Source organism: Schistocerca americana, chromosome 3 (assembly GCF_021461395.2).
Source record: "Schistocerca americana isolate TAMUIC-IGC-003095 chromosome 3, iqSchAmer2.1, whole genome shotgun sequence".
NCBI lineage: Eukaryota > Metazoa > Arthropoda > Insecta > Orthoptera > Acrididae > Schistocerca > Schistocerca americana.
Window position 1 is genome coordinate 688,928,758 of NC_060121.1, and position 21,463 is coordinate 688,950,220.

The 21,463-nt window shown below is 43.7% G+C and overlaps 1 protein-coding gene across 1 annotated transcript in view; it reads right to left on the minus strand.

Moving 5' to 3' along the window:
- Positions 1-1,199, minus strand: part of LOC124605359 (spondin-1-like) — a 182,373-nt gene extending 181,174 nt beyond the window's left edge. The window contains exon 1 of the mRNA XM_047136985.1: positions 1,010-1,199. Coding sequence (XP_046992941.1) covers positions 1,010-1,080 — 71 coding nt within the window. The 5' untranslated portion in view covers positions 1,081-1,199. The remainder of the gene's footprint in view (positions 1-1,009) is intronic.
- Between the last annotated feature and the right edge of the window lie 20,264 nt (positions 1,200-21,463).

Sequence of the window (21,463 nt, forward strand, 5' to 3'; positions counted from 1 at the left end):
ATGTGATAAAACAAATGCTTTAGATATTTCAGTTTCCAATGCAGTGATTCTCAAGTGTAATCTAAGAATTTCATGCGCAGGTTTCTACTATGGATTGGTACCTAATAAACATTTATGTGACCAAAATCACTCAGATGAAAGATACAGACAAAATTCTAGTAATGTGAATAATTTGTAAGTGTACTTCACTTAGACTACTAATAAATCCTGATCTGATGCAAAGTCAGTTAGTCCGTCATCCAAGTGTTTCGTTAACACAGTGTTTCAGAAATTGTTGGTCAGTTGATCGCAGCCTTTCCACGTGTCCCGTAATTTCATGGAAAAGAAGGGTAGTGTTAGATGTACTGCAGTATTCATTTTAAATTTTCACCTCTGTACCTATTGTATTTTATGGTGAGAACCACGAAGAATACTTTGACATACATCGATCCTCACGTCAACATCGCATAAAGCTCCTCAGGAGCTACAAAAGCGTGCTTCAGTTCTCTCTGGTAGACAGTTTCAGTAATTTCTACAAGTGCGAGTTGATTCTGAGACCTTCCGCTGTTCTGTTTATCCCTCCCTTCTCTCATTCTTTTTTACGTAGTTTGATCTATGTTTCACGAGATATATCAGCGTGTCATTGTCTCTTTTTTTATTTTGGTCGACGACTGTTGCTTTTCTATTGTTCCTTGTTCTCAACGATAATACAATTTCAATTATGAAAGCTTATCCATGACGATATGTATAAGACTGTAGTCAGCTCGTGGCGGTCCTCTTGAGAGTCCTTTGGAACCCACAGTTAATTTAACTGCATAACTCATTTTTGATCGTCAAAGGCGAACATGTTGTCTACATCTGTACTCTACAAGCCTCTGTGAAGTGCACGACACTTGAAACATTGTAAGTAGGTTTTCTCGGGATAGTTTACCAACCAAGTCAATAAAAAACAAAACACATTTAGTAACAAAGATGAAAGTAGTTCTGTTCAAATTTAATTGGAGAAACTGAGCTGTAGAAAGAGACTTACCGTCTTCGTGCGTCGTACATTTGGTCAGGTATCTCGGCAAATACTGTTTCAAGCAGTGCCACGGTAAACATACAGTGCTAGGTGTAAGTATATATATAATGTCCGAGCCGAATGAACTGCGAAATCACAGGCGAACTGCTGAGCTGTTAACTTCAGCAACGCGTCTGACGCTGCACTGGAACAGTCTGCGTCGGCCGCTGTTCTTATGCGCCGCCCTGCGAGCAGTTTGCGGGCCGGCCGCTTGCAGCGCTGGAGTCCGAGACGCGCTGTACAAGGCAGATGGGAAGTGTTATTACATTCTGTCGCTGTTTTTGTATCACTTAAGGCAGACGGGTATTCCTATCGGATGGCGCCATGTTTATTTTTCTTGCCATAGCAAAACGGCTGCGTCGTTATCTAGACAGTTCTTTCGTTGCCACACTGCGAGAAGTGAGAAAGTAAGTTATGAAAGTCCCCTCAGGTTTGCTACCGGATCGTAAAGTCAACATGATTCGATACGTAGGTGATGTATCTGTCCACCGCTGCTGCTGCTGCTGTTAAAGTTTTCACCGAGACTCCGAGGCAGCAGCATCTCTCCTGAAGATGCCGAACAATTGGATCGCCGAAATATGGACTCGTAATAATTTTAGGATCCGGTAGCAAACACATGAAGACTATTAAGAATTACTGCTCTGGGAAAGATTACGCAGTCACACCTAACTGATGTATTTTTCATTGGTATTTCAAATTGTCGTTTACCAAAAATTGGCTTTAAAATATGCAAGGTAAGAGTAACAAGCTAGCCGCTTAATAGAAAAAGTGCACAAACGACTGTCTCAGCAAACTCTTGTTAAGTGCTGATTCAATTGGTATTTCACTCACCAGTCATTTGAATGTGGCCACTTGTCGAAAGCCTGGAAAACCACCGTTTCCAGCACAGACCGCTGGGAGATGTGCAGGATGAAGGTCAATGAGGTTCTGGAAGACAGTGATGTGGAGCGAGTCGACTTCAGTGCTGTGACGAATTGCGCTAGTTTTCTCGCCTGCTGGTCCACGGCGCGAAGAGCTCGGTTGAGGTGGTCCCACACATTCTCGATCGGGTTTAAATCCGGGAAATTCGGTGGGCGTGGGAGTACGGTAAACTCACCCTGGTGCGCTTCGAATCATAATCGTACACTGCGAGCTGTGGGACACGTTGCATTGCCCTGCTGGAATATGCAATCGTGCCGAGAAAAAACAAAATGCATGTGAGGGAGGACACGGAACCCCGAGACAGATACCCTTTCATCTGTTATTTCCTGTGACCATTTCCTTAGTGAATGTAGATCCATCTTCTTTCTGAAGTATGGGACTACGGCCGGTCAGTATCCAATAAAACAATACCAATCACCGTTATTAAGGCGTGAAGGTGACGTAGAGTTTCGTCGAAACTGGTAGGCTAGAAATAAAACCTGAATAACGGTGACTCTTATTGTTTTATTGGATTGCCTTAGTGCGTAAGGATCCCTTACTGTCTGTCGTACATTGTACTAATTTATCCGTTGTTCGCAGGGATTTGCTGTGTGTGCAACGGGCTGCCCTGGAATTGGGAATCTAAAGAATGAGCATATACAGTATGAACTTAGAATTCGAGAGCTTAGCATCAAGGGTCCTGTTCCAGAGCTGACAGTCAGGTTGTGCGTGGCGTTGGGCACCCCGCTTTGAGTTTTGGCGAGCACCATTGGAGGTAGGTGTTTCTCTCGATAATATTTTCGCGGCGTTGGATTGGGTGCACCGGAACTGCAGGACAGTCAACCTACTGTCAGGGAAATTGGTAGAATTCAGGCCCACATTGGCTAATTGTTTGAGAAACATTACCTCCTTGCCTCAAGTTACCAGGGCGGGGCAGCTGAGGTATCTAGCGAGGGATTTGCAGGTGCGAGCAGCGTCCTTGAGCTTGGAAAGTCAGGAAGCTGGAGCAAGTCAAGCAGCTACTCCCACGAATCAGTTCTTGGATCAGGCGTCAGGCCCAGGATTTAGGTAACCCTCCAGCTACTAATCATTTCGCTAGACTACCCAACCCAATTATGTGCCTACTCAACGGTGTTTCAGAGGTTTCGCTCGATATCTAGGGCCATGTCCAGCAGTTTTTGTGGCTATCAGTGCAATTTGAATTTTATGCGGTTGCCTTGGGATCGCTTTACCATGTGATTACCCCTTGGCGAAAGGTACTCTGAGCGATTTTGTATCTGAAGCCCTGAAGTAGGAGGGCTCAATAGGACAACTAAGGAGACTGATTGTCGATAAGAAGCTCTCGCTGCTGATGCAGAACGAGCTTGAACGCAAATATTACTGGCGGGGACAGCTATCATTTGAATCTCTCAGCCTTTATGTCGAGCGAGGGCCCATAGCTATCTTGGATCTTGATATGTCGGCTTCGAAACTCACTACTGGAGGGCATGCGTCCTGAGGATCGGTCGCGCTTGGGCTTTTTATGTCGCCCCGCAAGAATCTGGGAATTGCAAAATTTGTTTGATTACATTGAATCCTTATCTTTTTCCCATGAGGATCGGAGTCGTGAACAGTACTTGGAATCTCCTCCGTCCACCTCGAAAACTAGTAGGACTCTCCAAGCCTCCAACACATTTTCCGGGAAAGGCTGTTTTCTGTGCCGCGCCAGCGATCACTTGGTGCGTGAGTGTCCTGTAGCACGAGCTCCTAAACCCGGCAAATGAGGCCAGGTTACCATCGGACGGGTGCACCATGGAGCGTGAGTATTAAAACTCCCTCGGAACTGTCTTCCCTTTTGTCTGTGCCCATCTAGGACAAGAACGGTTGTGCACCCAGTTCGATTCTGGTAGCTCCGTGTCCTTGATGAATTATAATTGGTATTTGGAGTTTGGGTATCAGTGTAAATTATCTTCCATGTGCCGCTGTCCTTTGATATGTCGTGTCCCAAGGGGCAAGAGTTGCCTCTTGTCGGCGAGGTGCGTGGTTATTTGTACATTTGTAATTTCTCATGGCTTGTTAAATATCTAGCGCTCAATTCGTTGCTTGGGTGTGCTTTTATTCAGAAAATAGGATTAGTTCTCGACTTTACGAGCCGCACCTTCTCTTTTAGGTTTTCCTAGTGACAATACAGCCTTTTGCTCTTGCTTTTGCGCAATTGTGGGGGTTCGGTAAATAGTAACTCAGGTGAATTTTCTGTCGCCCGTCTTGAGCCAGGTCAGGCAGCGCGGTTGTTGAATTTATTAGGGGTGTTTCCCGAGGTTTCCTCTAATAAGTTCGGTTCATACGGTACCACATATTTTTGGCTGAGGACACTCCGGTGCGACAGTCTCCTTCTCGCCTCTCGCCATCCAAAATGAATGTCTTGTGACAAAAATTTGCGAGTATGTTTAAGGAAGGGGTCATTAGGCCGTCTGCATCTCCCTATGCGTCACCAATATTTCCCGTCCCTAAAGGTCGAGACCAGGAATACAGGCCGTTGATTATCGAATCCATAATAAAAATGTTAGTTTAAGGATTTGTCCCTTTGCCGGATTGCCGGCCGGGGTGGCCGAGCGGTTATAGGCACTTCAGTCTGAGACCGCGCGACCGCTACAGTCGCAGGTTCGAATCCTGACTCGGGCATGGATGTGTGTGATGGCCTTCGGTTGGTTAGTTTTAGGTAGTTCTAAGTTCTAGGGGACTGATGACCTCAGAAGTTCAGTCCCATAGTGCTCAGAGCCATTTTAGCCTTTTCCGGATCCTCGAAACTCCTTTTCGGTGGGTAATTGGTTCACGGAGCTTATCTGAACCAGGCATATCAGATTCCTCTTACGGAGGAGTCTGAACTTGTCACCGCGTTCTGCACTGATCGGAAATTTTATGAGTCGAACCGGGTGCCATTCCGCTTGTCCACTGGGTGGCGGTTTTGTCTCGTTTGTTAGATCATATCCTGGGTGACTTGAAGTTTTCTTGTGTCTTTAATTACCTTGATGATGTCATAGTCAGTCGTTTGAGGATCATATTTCCCATCTTTGGGAAGACCTCTCCAAGTTTTGGAATGCGTTAAGTCGTCCAAGATGACACTTATTAGGAAACAGGTGTCCTTTCTGGGCCATTCAATTTCCGAGGACGGCATTAGGACCAGGTACGAACTAAGATATTGAAGAAATTGCCTCAGCCTTGAAATAGGATGGAGATAGCTAGATTTATTGGAATGGCGAATTATTTTCACCGTTTTGTCCCTGATTTTACCCAGATAGCCCCTCCCCTGAATAAATACAAATGAAGGGGGAAAAATGTGTCTGGGGTGAGAGCCAATAGGCGGCTTTTGAAACTATCAGGACCGTTAGTCTTAGCCGTCCCGGATTTCAGGAAAAGATTTATCATTAAAACTTACGCTTCCAATGCCGTTGTTGCTGCAGTGTTGTTGCAAGAGGATCAAGGTATAAAATTCCCATTAGCTTTCGCGTCTAGCAGGTTGTCTGGTCCAAGGATAAATTACTCCTTTTGAGTGCGAAGCGCTAGCAGTGATTATCGTCTTAGAGAAGTTTCAGTTCTATCGTGAGCACAGGGAGTCAGATCTCGAGAGAGACAATCAGGCCCTAACTTAGGTGTTGGCTCGACCCAGGGAAACTGGTCGGATTGTCAGGTGGGCGGCCCGCATTTCAAGATGCGACACATAAAAGGACCCGACAACCGAGTCACCGACGCCATCAGTCGCATGTTTCAGGAAAAAGGGGGCTGTCGAGAATAAGAGCGTTGAGTCTCACCCGTTGTGTGTACCGTTTTAGCTGAAGTTTCCTGGTTATTTGTGGAGCTTAAAATCAAACAGGATCAAGATCCATTGTGGGGTCCATAAGAAACTCATATCTGGTGGTGAGGTTAGCGAATACTCCATCAGGAATGGCGTGCTATGTAAATGCGTTAACGAAGCCGGGGACTCTAAAATTTGTTTGCCTCTGGAGCTGGTGCTCCCGTTTACTATTATTTCTGTAGTGGCAGGACATCTGGGTCTCTATAAAACCTTGGAAAAGATTAAGGCTCACCTCACTTGGTCCACGTTGTGGCGATTAATGGGTGAGTGTGAAGCCTGTAAGAAGGCTAAACCCAGTAGAAGTCCTCCGAAGTCAAGCGCGAGGAGAACCCTATGGACAAACTCTTTATCGAGTACGTAAGGCCTCTTCCTCGAGCCAAGAAGGGGAACCGATGTATTCTGGTGGTTGCTGACGCGTTTTCTAGATTTGTATGGTTAATCCCCAGTCGTGGGGTCACATCGGCCATTACCATTGCACATCTGACCAACATCTTCAGCTGGTTTGGACACCCTATAAAAAGGCGCTTGTTAGCGATAACGCTCCGGCGTTTGTTTCCGAACGGTTTAAGCAGTTTTGCTTTTGTAAGGCTGTTAAACACATAACCACCACGCCATGTTATCCCCGGGGAGTGAATTGCAACCTTGTCAGCTTTGATAATTAACAATCATAAGTCTCCGAGTAAGTGGGATATCACCATGCGGCAGCTCAATTTTGCATTTAACATTACGCAGAACGAAGCATCCAAGGCAGTTCTTGCCACTCTCTTGTTTGCGTAGCCCATCAATTCTCCTCTGTCCAACTTGTGGGATATAAACGACCTCCTGTCTTCGTTCACTACTCCTTAAGATCTTAGGGAAAATTGGGAAGGGGCCCGGAATAACATTAGGATACAATAGGAATAGATGTCCCTTTCAGGGCAAGGTAGGTGAAGGGCTGTGCCTGTCGAGTGAGGGGATGGCGTCAAGCTCGGGAAGTTAATTCCTTGTTTCATAGACCCATGCTCAATTATAAAAATTCTGGGCCAGATTACCTTGCTTGTCAGGTATCTGGACAGTAGTAAGGTTCTCAGGAGGCATCTTAAGTGTCTTAAGCCTGTTAATTAACCTTCCTTCTCTTCTGTAGGATGCACTAGGGTCCATTATTTTAAGAGGGGAGATTGGGCCGTGGCCCCACTAGCTCCATCTCCAGTCTCGTGAACTGACATTCAGCCAGGAGAGCGGTGTGCTGACCGCATGCCCCTCCATATTCACAGCCAGTGACGCCTATGGGCTGAGGATGACACAGCGACCGCTCGGTACCGTTGGGCCTACGACCTGTTCTGGCAGCATTGATATATATTTTTACTAGCTTGATCTCTCGTGTGACGTCCCCTCTAGTTTGAGGCCACTAAGATCTCTGCTCGAGGTTGTTAATGGGTACAGGGCGACTTACGGCGTGGTGAGTTGGATGGCGGTAACAGTGAGAGGCCTGGCTGGCGAGTAAGGTGAGCAACTGCGCAAGTGTCCTGAGCAAGATGTCCGCCGAGTGGTTGCTGGGCATATTTGTGTGTCGATTTGAATCCGTGGCTGACTTAGTGCCGTCTCCGTGAGTAGCCTGGCCAGCCAGCTCTGGGACGTGGCACGCCAATGAAAGAGTTTAAGCCGGTTTCGTTGTGCTGAATTCTGGACCTCTTCGGAATCGGCAAGCTTGAGCTTCGATTCGTGAACTTCAATTAAGTTTAGGATTTTGAGGTCTTGACTGTTATTTTCTTATTGATGCCTATTAGTGTGTTGCGATCATTAGCTGTTCTATTTCACCACCAGTTGGTTCCTTGAATTGTCGGGTCGATACTGGCTTTGGTCGCCAGAGCGATAACATGTTTCTTCTATGCTGTGGCCGACCTCCCCCTCCCCCCACCCCCTTCGTTGTCACGCAGTTTTTGCCGACCTCAATGACAAACACAAGATAAGTACTTTCCTCTTGTAACAGGCCCGGGTGCCTATTTCGAAATACCTTCGGGGATTGTAGACGTTAATTATATTGACTTAGGAGGTTCCTGTGCCTTAAAATCTGCAACTTCAGAGACTATGTAAATGGGTTTGGCAACCTAGTTTTCCTTCGGGAGTTTCGCCGTCGTTGTAGAGGCGATGTCTTGCAGGGACGCGGGCATACTGTATGGCTAGTTATTGTTACTTTCGCGTAATTAACCTTGCTGTCTTAATACTACTTTCGCTAGTCTGCACCCAACGAAAAGGACCTTGAAAGACCGGTCCTCTCGTTCTAACTTTTCTAGGTCCTCCTATTTCGTGCAGTCTAGTGCTCCTTTCGTATAAGCCTTCTGGTGCACCCCTTATAAGGGAGCAATTCAAGCTCTTCGTTACTTACTGAAGCAGTTATTCATGAAGTCCTACTTGTTTTCTGTTTCGTAATTTTGCTCAAATGAAGCTGTTATTATTGAAGGCCTACCTGTCCCCTTTTAACTAAACCTGTTTAATAATTTCGGTGGCTGAAAAACCTATTAATCAGGGCCTACCTGTTTTTATTCCCCTTTTATTAAGATCTGATATCTTACTTAGCCTGTGTCGTAATTAACTGAAATTGTGATTGTAAATGGCCTACCTGTTTCAGAAGTACTTACGTCAATGAGTAGTATCAGGAAATGACACATGATGGTGAATAAGTTCTAACCTTTCGTGTTACATTCGTTTATCCGTAATTGCAGGTTTTAATGTTGCTTCTGAGTGGTAAAAAGAGTGTTAAATCTAAACTACTTGTGTAAATGTTATGTGACAGTGTGGGAAGTGAAGTTTTCAGAATACTAAGTAAAATAGTACAGAGAAACAATTCTGTTGCGTTGTTGTTGCTGTTGTGGTCTTCAGTCCTGAGACTGGTTTGATGCAGCTCTCCATGCTACTCTATCCTGTGCAAGCTTCTACATCACCCAGTACCTACTGCAACCTACATCCTTCTGAATCTGCTTAGTGTATTGATCTCTTGGTCTCCCTCTATGATTTTCCCCCCACGCTGCCCTCCAATGCTAAATTTGTGATCCCTTGATGCCTCAAAACATGTCCTACCAACCGATCTCTTTTTCTAGTCAAGTTGTGCCACAAACTTCTCTTCTCCCCAATCCTATTCAATACCTCCTCATTAGTTACGTGATCTACCCACCTTATCTTCAGCATTCTTCTGTAGCACCACATTTCGAAAGCTTCTATTCTCCTCTTGTCCAAACTGGTTATCGTCCATGTTTCACTTCCATACATGACTACACGCCATACAAATACTTTCAGAAACGACTTCATGACACTTAAATCTATACTCGATGTTAACAAATTTCTCTTCTTCAGAAACGATTTCCTTGCCATTGCCAGTCTACATTTTATATCCTCTCTACTTCGACCATCATCAGTTATTTTACTCCCTAAATAGCAAAACTCCTTTACTATTTTAAGTGTCTCATTTCCTAATCTAATCCCCTCAGCATCACCCGATTTAATTTGACTATATTCCATTATCCTCGTTTTGCTTTTGTTGATGTTCATCTTATATCCTCCTTTCAAGACACTGTCCATTCCGTTCAACCGCTCTTCCGAGTCCTTTGCTGTCTCTGACAGAATTACAATGTCATCGGCGAACCTCAAAGTTTTTATTTCTTCTCCCTGGATTTTAATACCTACTCCGAATTTTTCTTTTGTTTCCTTTACTGCTTGCTCAATATACAGATTGGATAACATCGGGGAGGGGCTACAACCCTGTCTCACTCCTTTCCCAACCACTGCTTCCCTTTCATGCCCCTCGACCCTTATAACTGCCATCTGGTTTCTGTACAAATTGTAAATAGCCTTTCGCTCCCTCTATTTTACCCCTGCCACCTTCAGAATTTGAAAGAGAGTATTCCAGTAACGTTGTCAAAAGCTTTCTCTAAGTCTACAAATGCTAGAAACGTAGGTTTCCTTTTCTTAATCTTTCTTCTAAGATAAGTCGTAAGGTTAGTATTGCCTCACGTGTTCCAACATTTCTACGGAATCCAAACTGACCTTCCCCGAGGTCCGCTTCTACCAGTTTTTCCATTCGTCTGTAAAGAATTCGCGTTAGTATTTTGCAGCTGTGACTTATTAAACTGATAGTTCGGTAATTTTCACATCTGTCAACACCTGCTTTCTTTGGGATTGTCAATTATTATATTCTTCTTGAAGTCTGTGGGTATTTCGCCTGTCTCATACATCTTGCTCACCAGACGGTAGAGTTTTGTCATGACTGGTTCTCCCAAGGCCATCAGTAGTTCTAATGGAATGTTGTCTACTCCCGGGGCCTTGTTTCGACTCAGGTCTTTCAATGATCTGTCAAACTCTTCACGCAGTATCTTATCTTCCATTTCATCTTCATCTACATCCTCTTCCATTTCCATAATATTGTCCTCAAGTACATCGCCCTTGTATAAACCCTCTATATACTCCTTCCACCTTTCTGCCTTCCCTTCTTTGCTTAGAACTGGGTTGCCATCTGAGCTCTTGATATTCATACAAGTGGTTCTCTTCTCTCCAAAGGTCTCTTTAATTTTCCTGTAGGCAGTATCTATCTTACCCCTAGTGAAACAAGCCTCTACATCCTTACATTTGTCCTCTAGCCATTCCTGCTTAGCCATTTTGCACTTCCTGTCGATCTCATTTTTGAGACGTTTGTATTCCTTTTTGCCTGCTTCATTTACTGCATTTTTATATTTTCTCATTTCATCAATTAAATTCAATATTTCTTCTGATACCCAAGGATTTCTATTAGCCCTCGTCTTTTTACCTACTTGATCCTCTGCTGCCTTCACTACTTCATCCCTCAGGGCTACCCATTCTTCTTCTACTGTATTTCTTTCCCCCATTCCTGTCAATTGTTCCCTTATGCTCTCCCTGAAACTCTGTACCACCTCTGGTTCTTTCAGTTTATCCAGGTCCCATCTCCTTAAATTTCCGCCTTTTTGCAGTTTCTTCAGTTTCAATCTGCAGTTCATAACCAATAGATTGTGGTCAGAATCCACATCTGCCCCTGGAAATGTCTTACAATTTAAAACCTGGTTCCTAAATCTCTGTCTTACCATTATGTAATCTATCTGATACCCTTTAGTATCCAGGATTCTTCCAGGTATACAACCTTCTTTCATGATTCTTGAACCGAGTGTTACCTATGATTAAGTTATGCTCTGTGCAAAATTCTACAAGGCGGCTTCCTCTTTCATTTCTTCCCCCGAATCCATATTCACCTACTATGTTTCCTTCTTTCCCTTTTCCTACTGACGAATTCCAGTCACCCATGACTATTTTTCGTCTCCCTTCACTACCCGAACAATTTCTTTTATCTCGTCATACATTTCATCAATTTCTTCATCATCTGCAGGGCTAGTTGGCATATAAACTTGTACTACTGTAGTAGGCATGGGCTTTGTGTCTATCTTGGCCACAATAATGCGTTCACTATGCTGTTTGTAGTAGCTAACCCGCACTCCTATTTTTTTATTCATTATTAAACCTACTCGTGCATTACCCCTATTTGATTTTGTATTTATAACCCTGTAATCACCTGACCAAAAGTCTTGTTCCTCCTGCCACCGAACTTCACTAATTCCCAGTATATCTAACTTTAACCTATCCATTTCCCTTTTTAAATTTTCTAACCTACCTGCCCGATTAAGGGATCTGACATTCCACGCTCCGATCCGTAGAATGCCAGTTTTCTTTCTCCTGATAACGACGTCCTCTTGAGTATTCCCCGCCCGGAGATCCGAATGGGGGACTATTTTACCTCCGGAATATTTTACCCAAGAGGACGCCATCATCATTTAATCATACAGTAAAGCTGCATGTCCTCGGGAAAAATTACGGCTGTAGTTTCCCCTTGCTTTCAGCCGTTCGCAGTACCAGCACAGCAAGGCCGTTTTGGTTTCTGTTGCGTATGCTCTAAAAAACATTTGTTACGGGGCATATTTTGTGGGAAAATAGCCTACTGATTGTAAAAATAGTTTTTTATGAGTTAGAAGAGATCCATGGATCATCATGAGCCTTAGGAAAATATTATTTTAAAACTTGTTTTTTTAAAATAAAATCACCTTTTCTTGCTGCTACTTAATTTTCCCAGGCGATATGCCTTTTTCTTGCTTTAAGGCAGCTTCAGCGGGATCTATAATGATACAGTTTTGTCATTTTTAGATTATCAAACAGTTCACGACGGTTTTTTTTGTGTAAATAAGTAATTTCTTAGTGTGCTGGGATCTGCATTTCCTCTCATCTGGTCTGGAGGTCGCACTACCATTTTATTTCCGAAACAAAAGCATAAATTTGTATTCCGAACTTTGTACACATTTCAGTGTTTTTCCTTCTTGCTTATAGTGTACTATTTTTCTTTTTCCAGTAATCATAGCTATCGGTTCGAACACTGTGCTATCAACAACGTAAATATTGTAACTTCCTTAAGTTTTACGTTGTCTTTGGTTTGCTGCCAACTTAACGAAGTTCGTTCAAAAATAACTTCTATTCATGTTGTTTATATCTTTGTGCCGACTCCAGTGCCGTGTCCAACTGACGAATCTAAAAAAAAAAAGTACAGTGAATTCATCCTGGTGCCCTTCTAACCACGTACGTACAGTGCAAGCTGTGTGATACGTTGCATTATCCTGTTGGTAACTGCCATCGTTCCAAGGAAAAACAGTGTATGTAGGGGTGGACATGGTCTTCAAGAATAGAGGCAATATAGTGTTTATTCATTGAGCCTTCCAAAATGACGAGATACCCAGGGAATGCCACGAAAACATTACCAGAACCATAATGCTTACATCTCCGGCCTGGCCCTTCCCACAAATGTTGTAGATTGTTTGCTGTCAGACGTTGCGTTCGGTACATGCCAACGGCCATCTGTCCGATGGGGAATAAAACGCGAAAAATCTTAAAAGGCCACCTGTAGTCACTCAGTGAACTTTGAGTTGCGGTATTGGAGCTGGAATTCCATTCTTCATCGCCGACTAAAAGCGGTCATCATCGGTGCATGAAACAGGTGTCTGATGTGGAGGCCTATGCTCAGCAACGTCCGCTGAACGGTCTTAGAGGAGACACTGTTAGTAGACTCTTGTTTCATGTGGGTGGTCAGTTGCTCAACAGTTGCATGCCTATTCGCCCGCGCACATCTGCACAGCCCTCGTTCAGGCCTGTTATCTTTGGCGCTCGGTGCACCACAGTCGCCTCTGCGTCGCTTTTACATAGCGCCATTTTGCCGTACACAACATAATTTATCCATGGTGGCACGCGAACAGTTTAAAAGCTAAGCTTTTCTGAAATGCTTTTACCCTTGTCCCCGGCAGTATTTTCCTCTTGCCTCCATTCTTTGTATACACTCCACTGCTAGTGTAGGCACTTGCCGTCTGTCAGTAATTATTGCACGTTGACGTCGACCACAGGCCCTGGTCACAGTAATGTGAGTAGCCTGTGGAGTTACGTCTTAAATTTATAAGCAGAGTAAAATTTAACCAACTCCACTCCCGGCAATATCGTTGCAAAATTTTACCTTTTCGATGGTGTAGCTGCAAGAAACATTTCCCTGTTCAGAATTCTTGTTATCGTGCCACAGCCACTATGAAATAGTGTCTAGCTATGAAGAATATGAGTAGTCATATTACAGTTAAAAATAAGGAAATAAGTAGCTAAATAATTAAAAAAATTGAACAAAATAAGATTGTCAGGAATTCGCAAAAGTATTTTCATTTTTTAAATTAGTATAACATATTAAAGTATACTAAATTTAATAGAATCCTCCAAGGTGTGTGACATTAATGTGACCACTGCCTATGTTTGATGTCAACGTGTGTAACATTCTGCGTGGTGTCTGTTTGTTCTGAGTCATGTCTCCCTACCACTTTCGCTCAACGACGCTCTGAAAGTGTTTTTTAGGGAATTGCTAGTTTGAACCTGGGACCTGTTGCTGGTAAGGAGACGCCAGTCCACACATGACATGTAGAGTTCAGAAGAGTTCAGTGAGACTAGAGATGATATAATCAAATACTTAATGATTACAGCATCAGCTCCACTGAATTCCCTGTACAAGAATCTTAATACTAACTAAATGTAGTGGAAGGGGTTCAAGGCTTTCCTATTTTTAGTTAGCTGGTAAAATAACGTCGAAAAAGCAGTTAAGTTTACCATTGGAATTTTTATTCTACTCACAAAACATTGTTTATAAATTGCACTATTGATGAAAGGAAATATTTTAATACAGGATGATAAAAACCAACTGCGTTCAACAAAAATGTGAACGAATATTCCCTGAATGGGTTTCCAAGTTCTATAATGGATCGAAGGATGACCTATGCCATATCATATCTATAATCTAGCTTTAAATTAAGTTTCATAAAAGAGAAAACTATCAAAAATGGTCTACAGTGACCCTCAATTATCTTTAATTACTTATTCAAGTTGTCATAAATTAAGTGGTTGATGTGGCTTCTCAATAATTGTATAACAGAAAAATCATTGCGTTTCAGATTTTAACTTCAAGTAGCAAATGTGAATACCACGAAGTTTAATTGACGATCGACACTAGTATTACGTAAAAAGGGGATGCAACAGATGAGGCTTCTGCAGTTCTGAGTGAAGCCTTATGCACTCTTATGCAGCATCGCGTGTGTTCATTACCTTGTCGGTGGTTAGGCAGCGTCAGGGGCGGTTTGTGGCGCAGCTCCGCACACCTCGCCGTCTCAGTAGCAGCTCTCTTGAACTTCTCCTTACTACTGTTTACAGAATTTGGTTTAAGAAAAAGGTATCTGGCTGTATTTTCAACTGACCAGTCAGTGTCTCAATGTTAACCTTAAGCTCCACCTACAAAAATTCTGTCTATCCAATGAGAAACGCTATACTTTTCGTGGTGGGGCAATGTTTTTAATGTTTGCTACATAACAGAGATGCGTATAGTCTCACGCTAAAACTTGCAGCTGGTGTGGCCCTTTTAGTGTTATTGCAAGGCCTACACTGTTCTTCTGGAGGGCTCTATCTTTTAACATGGGCTGGGGTATAGACCTCCCGGCGGTCGGCCGGTGATGTGGGTGTCCCTTATCGTAGGGCCTTCTAGCCTACACGGCTCTGCTCTCGGTTTCTGTTCTCCTTTCTCCCATCGGAATTGCGTCTGTTTCACGGTGGGAAGGTATGACATGCATTTAGGCGTTCTTGTGTTAGTATGTGGTATTCCATTTGCTCACTCGTTGATCATATTACTTTGGGTAATTTAATGTCAGGATTTATTCGGAGCTATGTGACATATTGCCGGATTTGCTATCATGTCAGGGTTTTCATGGAAGGTGTTGGATTTGCCTGACACCTTAGACGTGCAATAACCACTCCAAGACGGTGCATGGGAGCACTAGCAGCACTAGCAGTGGAGTCCTTGGGTCGCGGAAGCAGTGCAGTCTTTGGTGTTATTCGGTTTTATCTGACATTCAAAACGACATAATCACTGCCTTTCGGAATAAGCGTGGAAGCATTTCCGAAATGGCTTAGTCTGTAAACTGTTCTTGCGCCATCGTGGTCAAAGTACTGTATAACGTGCGTGACAAAATGGTGCCATCCAAAACCAACACCCAGGCATCTGTGGTGCTCCACGGACCGTAGATGACAGGGGTGAACGGCGGTTGTGGAGATGTGTGCAGACGAATATACACTCCTGGAAATGGAAAAAAGAACACATTGACACCGGTGTGTCAGACCCACCATACTTGCTCTGGACACTGCGAGAGGGCTGTACAAGCAATGATCACACGCACGGCACAGCGGACACACCAGGAACCGCGGTGTTGGCCGTCGAATGGCGCTAGCTGCGCAGCATTTGTGCACCGCCGCCGTCAGTGTCAGCCAGTTTGCCGTGCCATACGGAGCTCCATCGCAGTCTTTAACACTGGTAGCATGCCGCGACAGCGTGGACGTGAACCGTATGTGCAGTTGACGGACTTTGAGCGAGGGCGTATAGTGGGCATGCGGGAGGCCGGGTGGACGTACCGCCGAATTGCTCAACACGTGGGGCGTGAGGTCTCCACAGTACATCGATGTTGTCGCCAGTGGTCGGCGGAAGGTGCACGTGCCCGTCGACCTGGGACCGGACCGCAGCGACGCATGGATGCACGCCAAGACCGTAGGATCCTACGCAGTGCCATAGGGGACCGCACCGCCACTTCCCAGCAATTTAGGGACACTGTTGCTCCTGGGGTATCGGCGAGGACCATTCGCAACCGTCTCCATGAAGCTGGGCTACGGTCCCGCACACCGTTAGGCCGTCTTCCGCTCACGCCCCAACATCGTGCAGCCCGCCTCCAGTGGTGTCGCGACAGGCGTGAATGGAGGGACGAATGGAGACGTGTCGTCTTCAGCGATGAGAGTCGCTTCTGCCTTGGTGCCAATGATGGTCGTATGCGTGTTTGGCGCCGTGCAGGTGAGCGCCACAATCAGGACTGCATACGACCGAGGCACACAGGGCCAACACCCGGCATCATGGTGTGGGGAGCGATCTCCTACACTGGCCGTACACCACTGGTGATCGTCGAGGGGACACTGAATAGTGCACGGTACATCCAAACCGTCATCGAACCCATCGTTCTACCATTCCTAGACCGGCAAGGAAACTTGCTGTTCCAACAGGACAATGCACGTCCGCATGTATCCCGTGCCACCCAACGTGCTCTAGAAGGTGTAAGTCAACTACCCTGGCCAGCAAGATCTCCGGATCTGTCCCCCATGGAGCATGTTTGGGACTGGATGAAGCGTCGTCTCACGCGGTCTACACGTCCAGCACGAACGCTGGTCCAACTGAGGCGCCAGGTGGAAATGGCATGGCAAGCCGTTCCACAGGACTACATCCAGCATCTCTACGATCGTCTCCATGGGAGAATAGCAGCCTGCATTGCTGCGAAAGGTGGATATACACTGTACTAGTGCCGACATTGTGCATGCTCTGTTGCCTGTGTCTATGTGCCTGTGGTTCTGTCAGTGTGATCATGTGATGTATCTGACCCCAGGAATGTGTCAATAAAGTTTCCCCTTCCTGGGACAATGAATTCACGGTGTTCTTATTTCAATTTCCAGGAGTGTATGTACAACTGTTGAGCAACTGAACGCCCAGATGAACTGTCACTCCTCAAGGCCGTTCACAGAATTTTCCTGCGTACAGGCCTCCGCAGCAGGCACCCGGTTTGTGCACCAATGGTGACTGCTGTTCATCGGCGAAGGATATTGTAATTTCTACACCAGTACTGCAACTGAATGTTTACTGAGTCGCGGCAGGTGGCTTTTTAAGATAAAATGCGTTTTATGCTCCACCGGACAGATGGCCGTTGGCGTGTACGGCGTGAAGCGTTTGAAAGCAAACATCCTGTAACACTGGTCAGAAGGGGCAATGCCGCAGGAGGGACCGTTATGGGTTTGAAAATGTTTTCGTGGCATTCCCTGGGTGATCTCCTTGCTCTGGAAGGCACAATGGATCAACACTTACATGCACCTGTCCTTGGGCACCATTTCCACCCGTACGGGCATTTGGTTTTCCTCGAAACGATGACATCTACCAGCGGGACCCTGCAACGTGGAACACAGCGCTCAGTCTAGGCGCATAATTCGAAGAGTACCAGATTGACTTTTTTGTCCTGTCCTGGCAATCAAACTCCAAGTCTTTTTTTCTCTCTTACTTTTTAGTATCAACAGGGTGTACACTAATAGCGAATAATGCATAGCTGTGGGTGAAATACTTCCTGATTGTTTCTTCCTGATGATCACTTCAACTATCTTGATAGCAACGTAGAAATTTTAGCGCCTCTGCATCTTACAATTTTTCGTTTATTGGCTATATGTATTGTACGTACGCCTCCGGCAGCTATGTCGAAAAGTTGTGAGCTGATTCAACAGCGTTTTAGAAATTTTCTCAGAAAAGAACGAGACTTTTACAACAAACTTAAAAGTAGATAGTCATTTTAACGAGCAAAAGCTGAACTAATCCTAAATGAAAGGATGGAAAGCCATGCGTGAAGTGCTCAATGAGTTAGACAGTGACATTCCAAAACCTGAAAAAAATATTTATTTATTTACACGTCAAGTGTAAGTCATGGAACATGTCAGTACATGAAATTACAACATAAAAGTAATAACAGATAAAATAAAATGTCTATGTACCCGAAAAAGTCAGTCGATTAGTAAAAGTAAACGCAATCAACAATACAGCAAGAATCTGCTTTATTTTTCAAGGGACTTCTCGACAGAATAGGAGTGATCCTTGAGGAAACTCTCCAGTTTCGATTTGAAAGCGCGTGAATTACTGTTAAGATTTTTGAATTCGAGTGGTACCTTATTGATAATGGATCCAGCAGTATTCTGCACACCTTTCTGCACAAGAGTTAAGGAAGTCCGATCCAAATGCAAGTTTGATTTCTGCTGAGTATTAACTGAGTGAAAGCTGCTTATTCTTGGCAATAATCTAATATTGTTGATAATAAATGACTGTAAGGAATATATATATATATATATATATATATATATATATATATATATATATATATATATATATATAGGCCAATGTCAAAATACCCAGACTCGTGAACAGGGGTCGACAAAAGGTTCGTGAACTTACACCACTTATTGCCCGAACCGCCCGTTTCTGAGGAAAAATATCCGTTTAGAATGGGAACAGTTACCCCGAAATGTAATACCATAAAACATAAGTGAATGAAAATAAGCAAAGTAGACTAATTTTCGTGTCGAACGATCACTCACTTCAGATACAGTTCGAATAGTAAAAATGGCAGCATTAAGTCTTTGAAAAAGGCCCTGAACGTGGGATTCCCACGACAATTTACTATCTAACCGAACACCTAGAAATTAGAACTGTTCAGCTGTTCAGTTTCACTACTCATATGCCCATTCTGAGCAGTTTTAATGTTACTGAAGTTGGTAAATAGATCAAGGCCATCTGTCTAGTCACTGAGGAACATTAATGGCACCGAAGCGGAGGACGACAAAGAGAAGGCCAAAATATTAGTTTTCCGAAACTGTTACCCTGAGGTATACCGCAGTACAGTAGTGTCTCCTTATAATCGTATCGTGAAGACCAAGATGACAATTAAAATAGCTTAAGAATGAAAAGTCGAATGTATCTGATGCCTGTATTTCTAGTATTTGTAAATATAGTGTTCAAAGCAGATTGTCCTTCTTCCAGCTGTAGTATATGTTGATCCACAGTTCGTACATATTTGCAGACAGTCATTTTTATTTAGGACCAAAAGCTGTTGGTAAAAAACTTTCTTTGCTACTAGTTCCAGTCGAAACGATCGTCATAAGGCAGCATAACGTTATTAAAGCAGCTTCTATTACATCATCCTACTGTTAATAATAAAAATGAAACTAGAAAAAGACATACTGCGTCAGTGACATCATGGGTATAGTACATTTACACATCTGAGTAATCTAAGAATATTGCTTCTTTTTGTGTTCGCTTCTGTTATATGCACTCCGCATCGAAGAGTTTTACGACTTTTCTAATGATTGATACCCGTAATATCTCTTCCCTAAATTACACAATGCAGCAATGAAATTTACTGAGGCAACTAGACATTAGCTTGTTCGAAAATCATTTCGCGTCTCCGGAAATTCATTTCAAACTATCTTTATAATAGGTTGGTGCCTAGGTTCGTAGCGTTTTTGTTTTGAATGTTGGTGTTCCGGTTGGTAAGGGTTTATTTCTCGATTGTCGTTTTTATTTGTAATTCACTGTTGCTATTTGACTTTACATGTTGTCAGTTTGTCATTTGGCGAAAGTGATTGGGGTTGTGGACGCTAGAAAATGGAGTGATAAGTAGGGAATTCGGAACATTTGCGACATATTCTGCTTTTTGAGTTCAGTTGAGGGATGACAGCAGCGGAGGCAGAGAGAAACATTTGCGCCTTGTTGGTAATAGTGCCACTGTATAGAGCACAGCAAAAAATGGTTTTATCATTTTAAGCAGGATCGTTTTTACATTAGCTGCTCGTATCCACAAAAGAGTTATGCACCTGGTGGAACAGCGACGTTGTGGTGCACTGAGAATTGCTTCCCCGGGATGTAACCACCACACCTGACTTTTATTGTCAGCAACTGAGACATCTTGCAGACGCAGTGCAAGAACAAAGACCATGAAGACTCCGTGAAGTGATGATACTCCACGTACACACGCCTGCATTCTGCTAGACTGACAAACACTAGAGAGGAGTTGGTCTGGGAAGTTATTTCACGACCACCTTATTTACCTGATCTTGTGCTCTTAGATTTTCGCCTTTTCCACCCTACATAGAACAGCTTTCAAGAAACGTCCTTTCCGGATGAAAATGCTCTCTGAACATGGGTCGACAAGTTCTTCGTCTCAAAACCACGTGATTTCTACAGTCATAGAATAGAAAAGCACTGGCAGGCTGTTGTAAATACTGAAGGAGGATATATTGTTAATTAATAAAGTCTCGGTGGTGTGTATCTGTTGTGTTTATTAAACTTATGGAAAAACTGTTCGCTACGAACTTATGCCCCGACCCAATCTGTATAATATATTTAGTTACTTTGGAATCATTTAGTCATATGCTTATTAAACGACATTATGAAACAATACCTAGTAGCGGAAGAGGAAGAAGGGAAATTTATGGTATTGTCCTCTGACCTAGAGACGTAAAATTATCTTTGGGAGATGTCAGTCGAATGTGCTCTAGTGTCACACGATATAGATTAGCTCGACCGTCTGTTGTTAGTCAGCATACATACATATGATTTAAAATAACATTAAATTACTTTATAAATGTAATGCCCTGCCTGTAGAAATATCTTAAAAGTTCGTATGGCATTAGTGACTAGTATTCTGCTCTTTGCGATTTATTAAAAGTTCGTATATTGTAGTGTTAACTACAAAGACCAATAAGCAAAAGACTGTGCTTAGTTAATTCCTTGAATGTTAGTACCTGAAACTCTTACGTACTTCAACGAGAATGCTTCGTGGAGATGTGAAATTTACACGCTCTTCAATGACTCATAAGTTAGGAAAGCAGGTCACTCGTTTCTGTCGTAGCAGCCTCAACACCACAGGATGTTTTTCTGGCTGCCTACGCTAATACTGAATTCACCGACCTTGTAACGTGATACCGTCTGACGAGCGAGCGGAATGTTCCGCGGCAGGCCTGCCCGACAGCCGCGACTGTTTTTCAGATGTGTAATTTTCTGGAAGACTTATCTTGTAAATGAGCAGCCCGAGCAGGGACTAGTCCTTCTAGATATCTTCGGATTTTTCACGAAAGCAACCAACTGCGATAGATTAAGTAAACACAGAATTACTGAAATGTAGGACATAGTAAGTTACTGTGTATAATCAGTAGCGCCGGTGAACAATTGAATTATCTGTTGCATGGAAGACAGACGAATTATTTTCTGGACAGATAATAGCAAAACATGTAAAAATTACAAAAGTGTAAGTCATCTCAACAAAAATAATTGTACAGGGTGGGGCAAAGAAGTGGCCAGGACGAGAGGATACGACTGGACGTGAATGTATACATACAACCACACCCCGTGAAGTGCACACCATGTGTACGCCCTCCATGTGATCCACATCAGTTCCTTGAGGCACATTTACATACACGTATTCACGCTTGACATAGTTGTTAAGTCCGCATCTCGTGGTCGTGCGGTAGCGTTC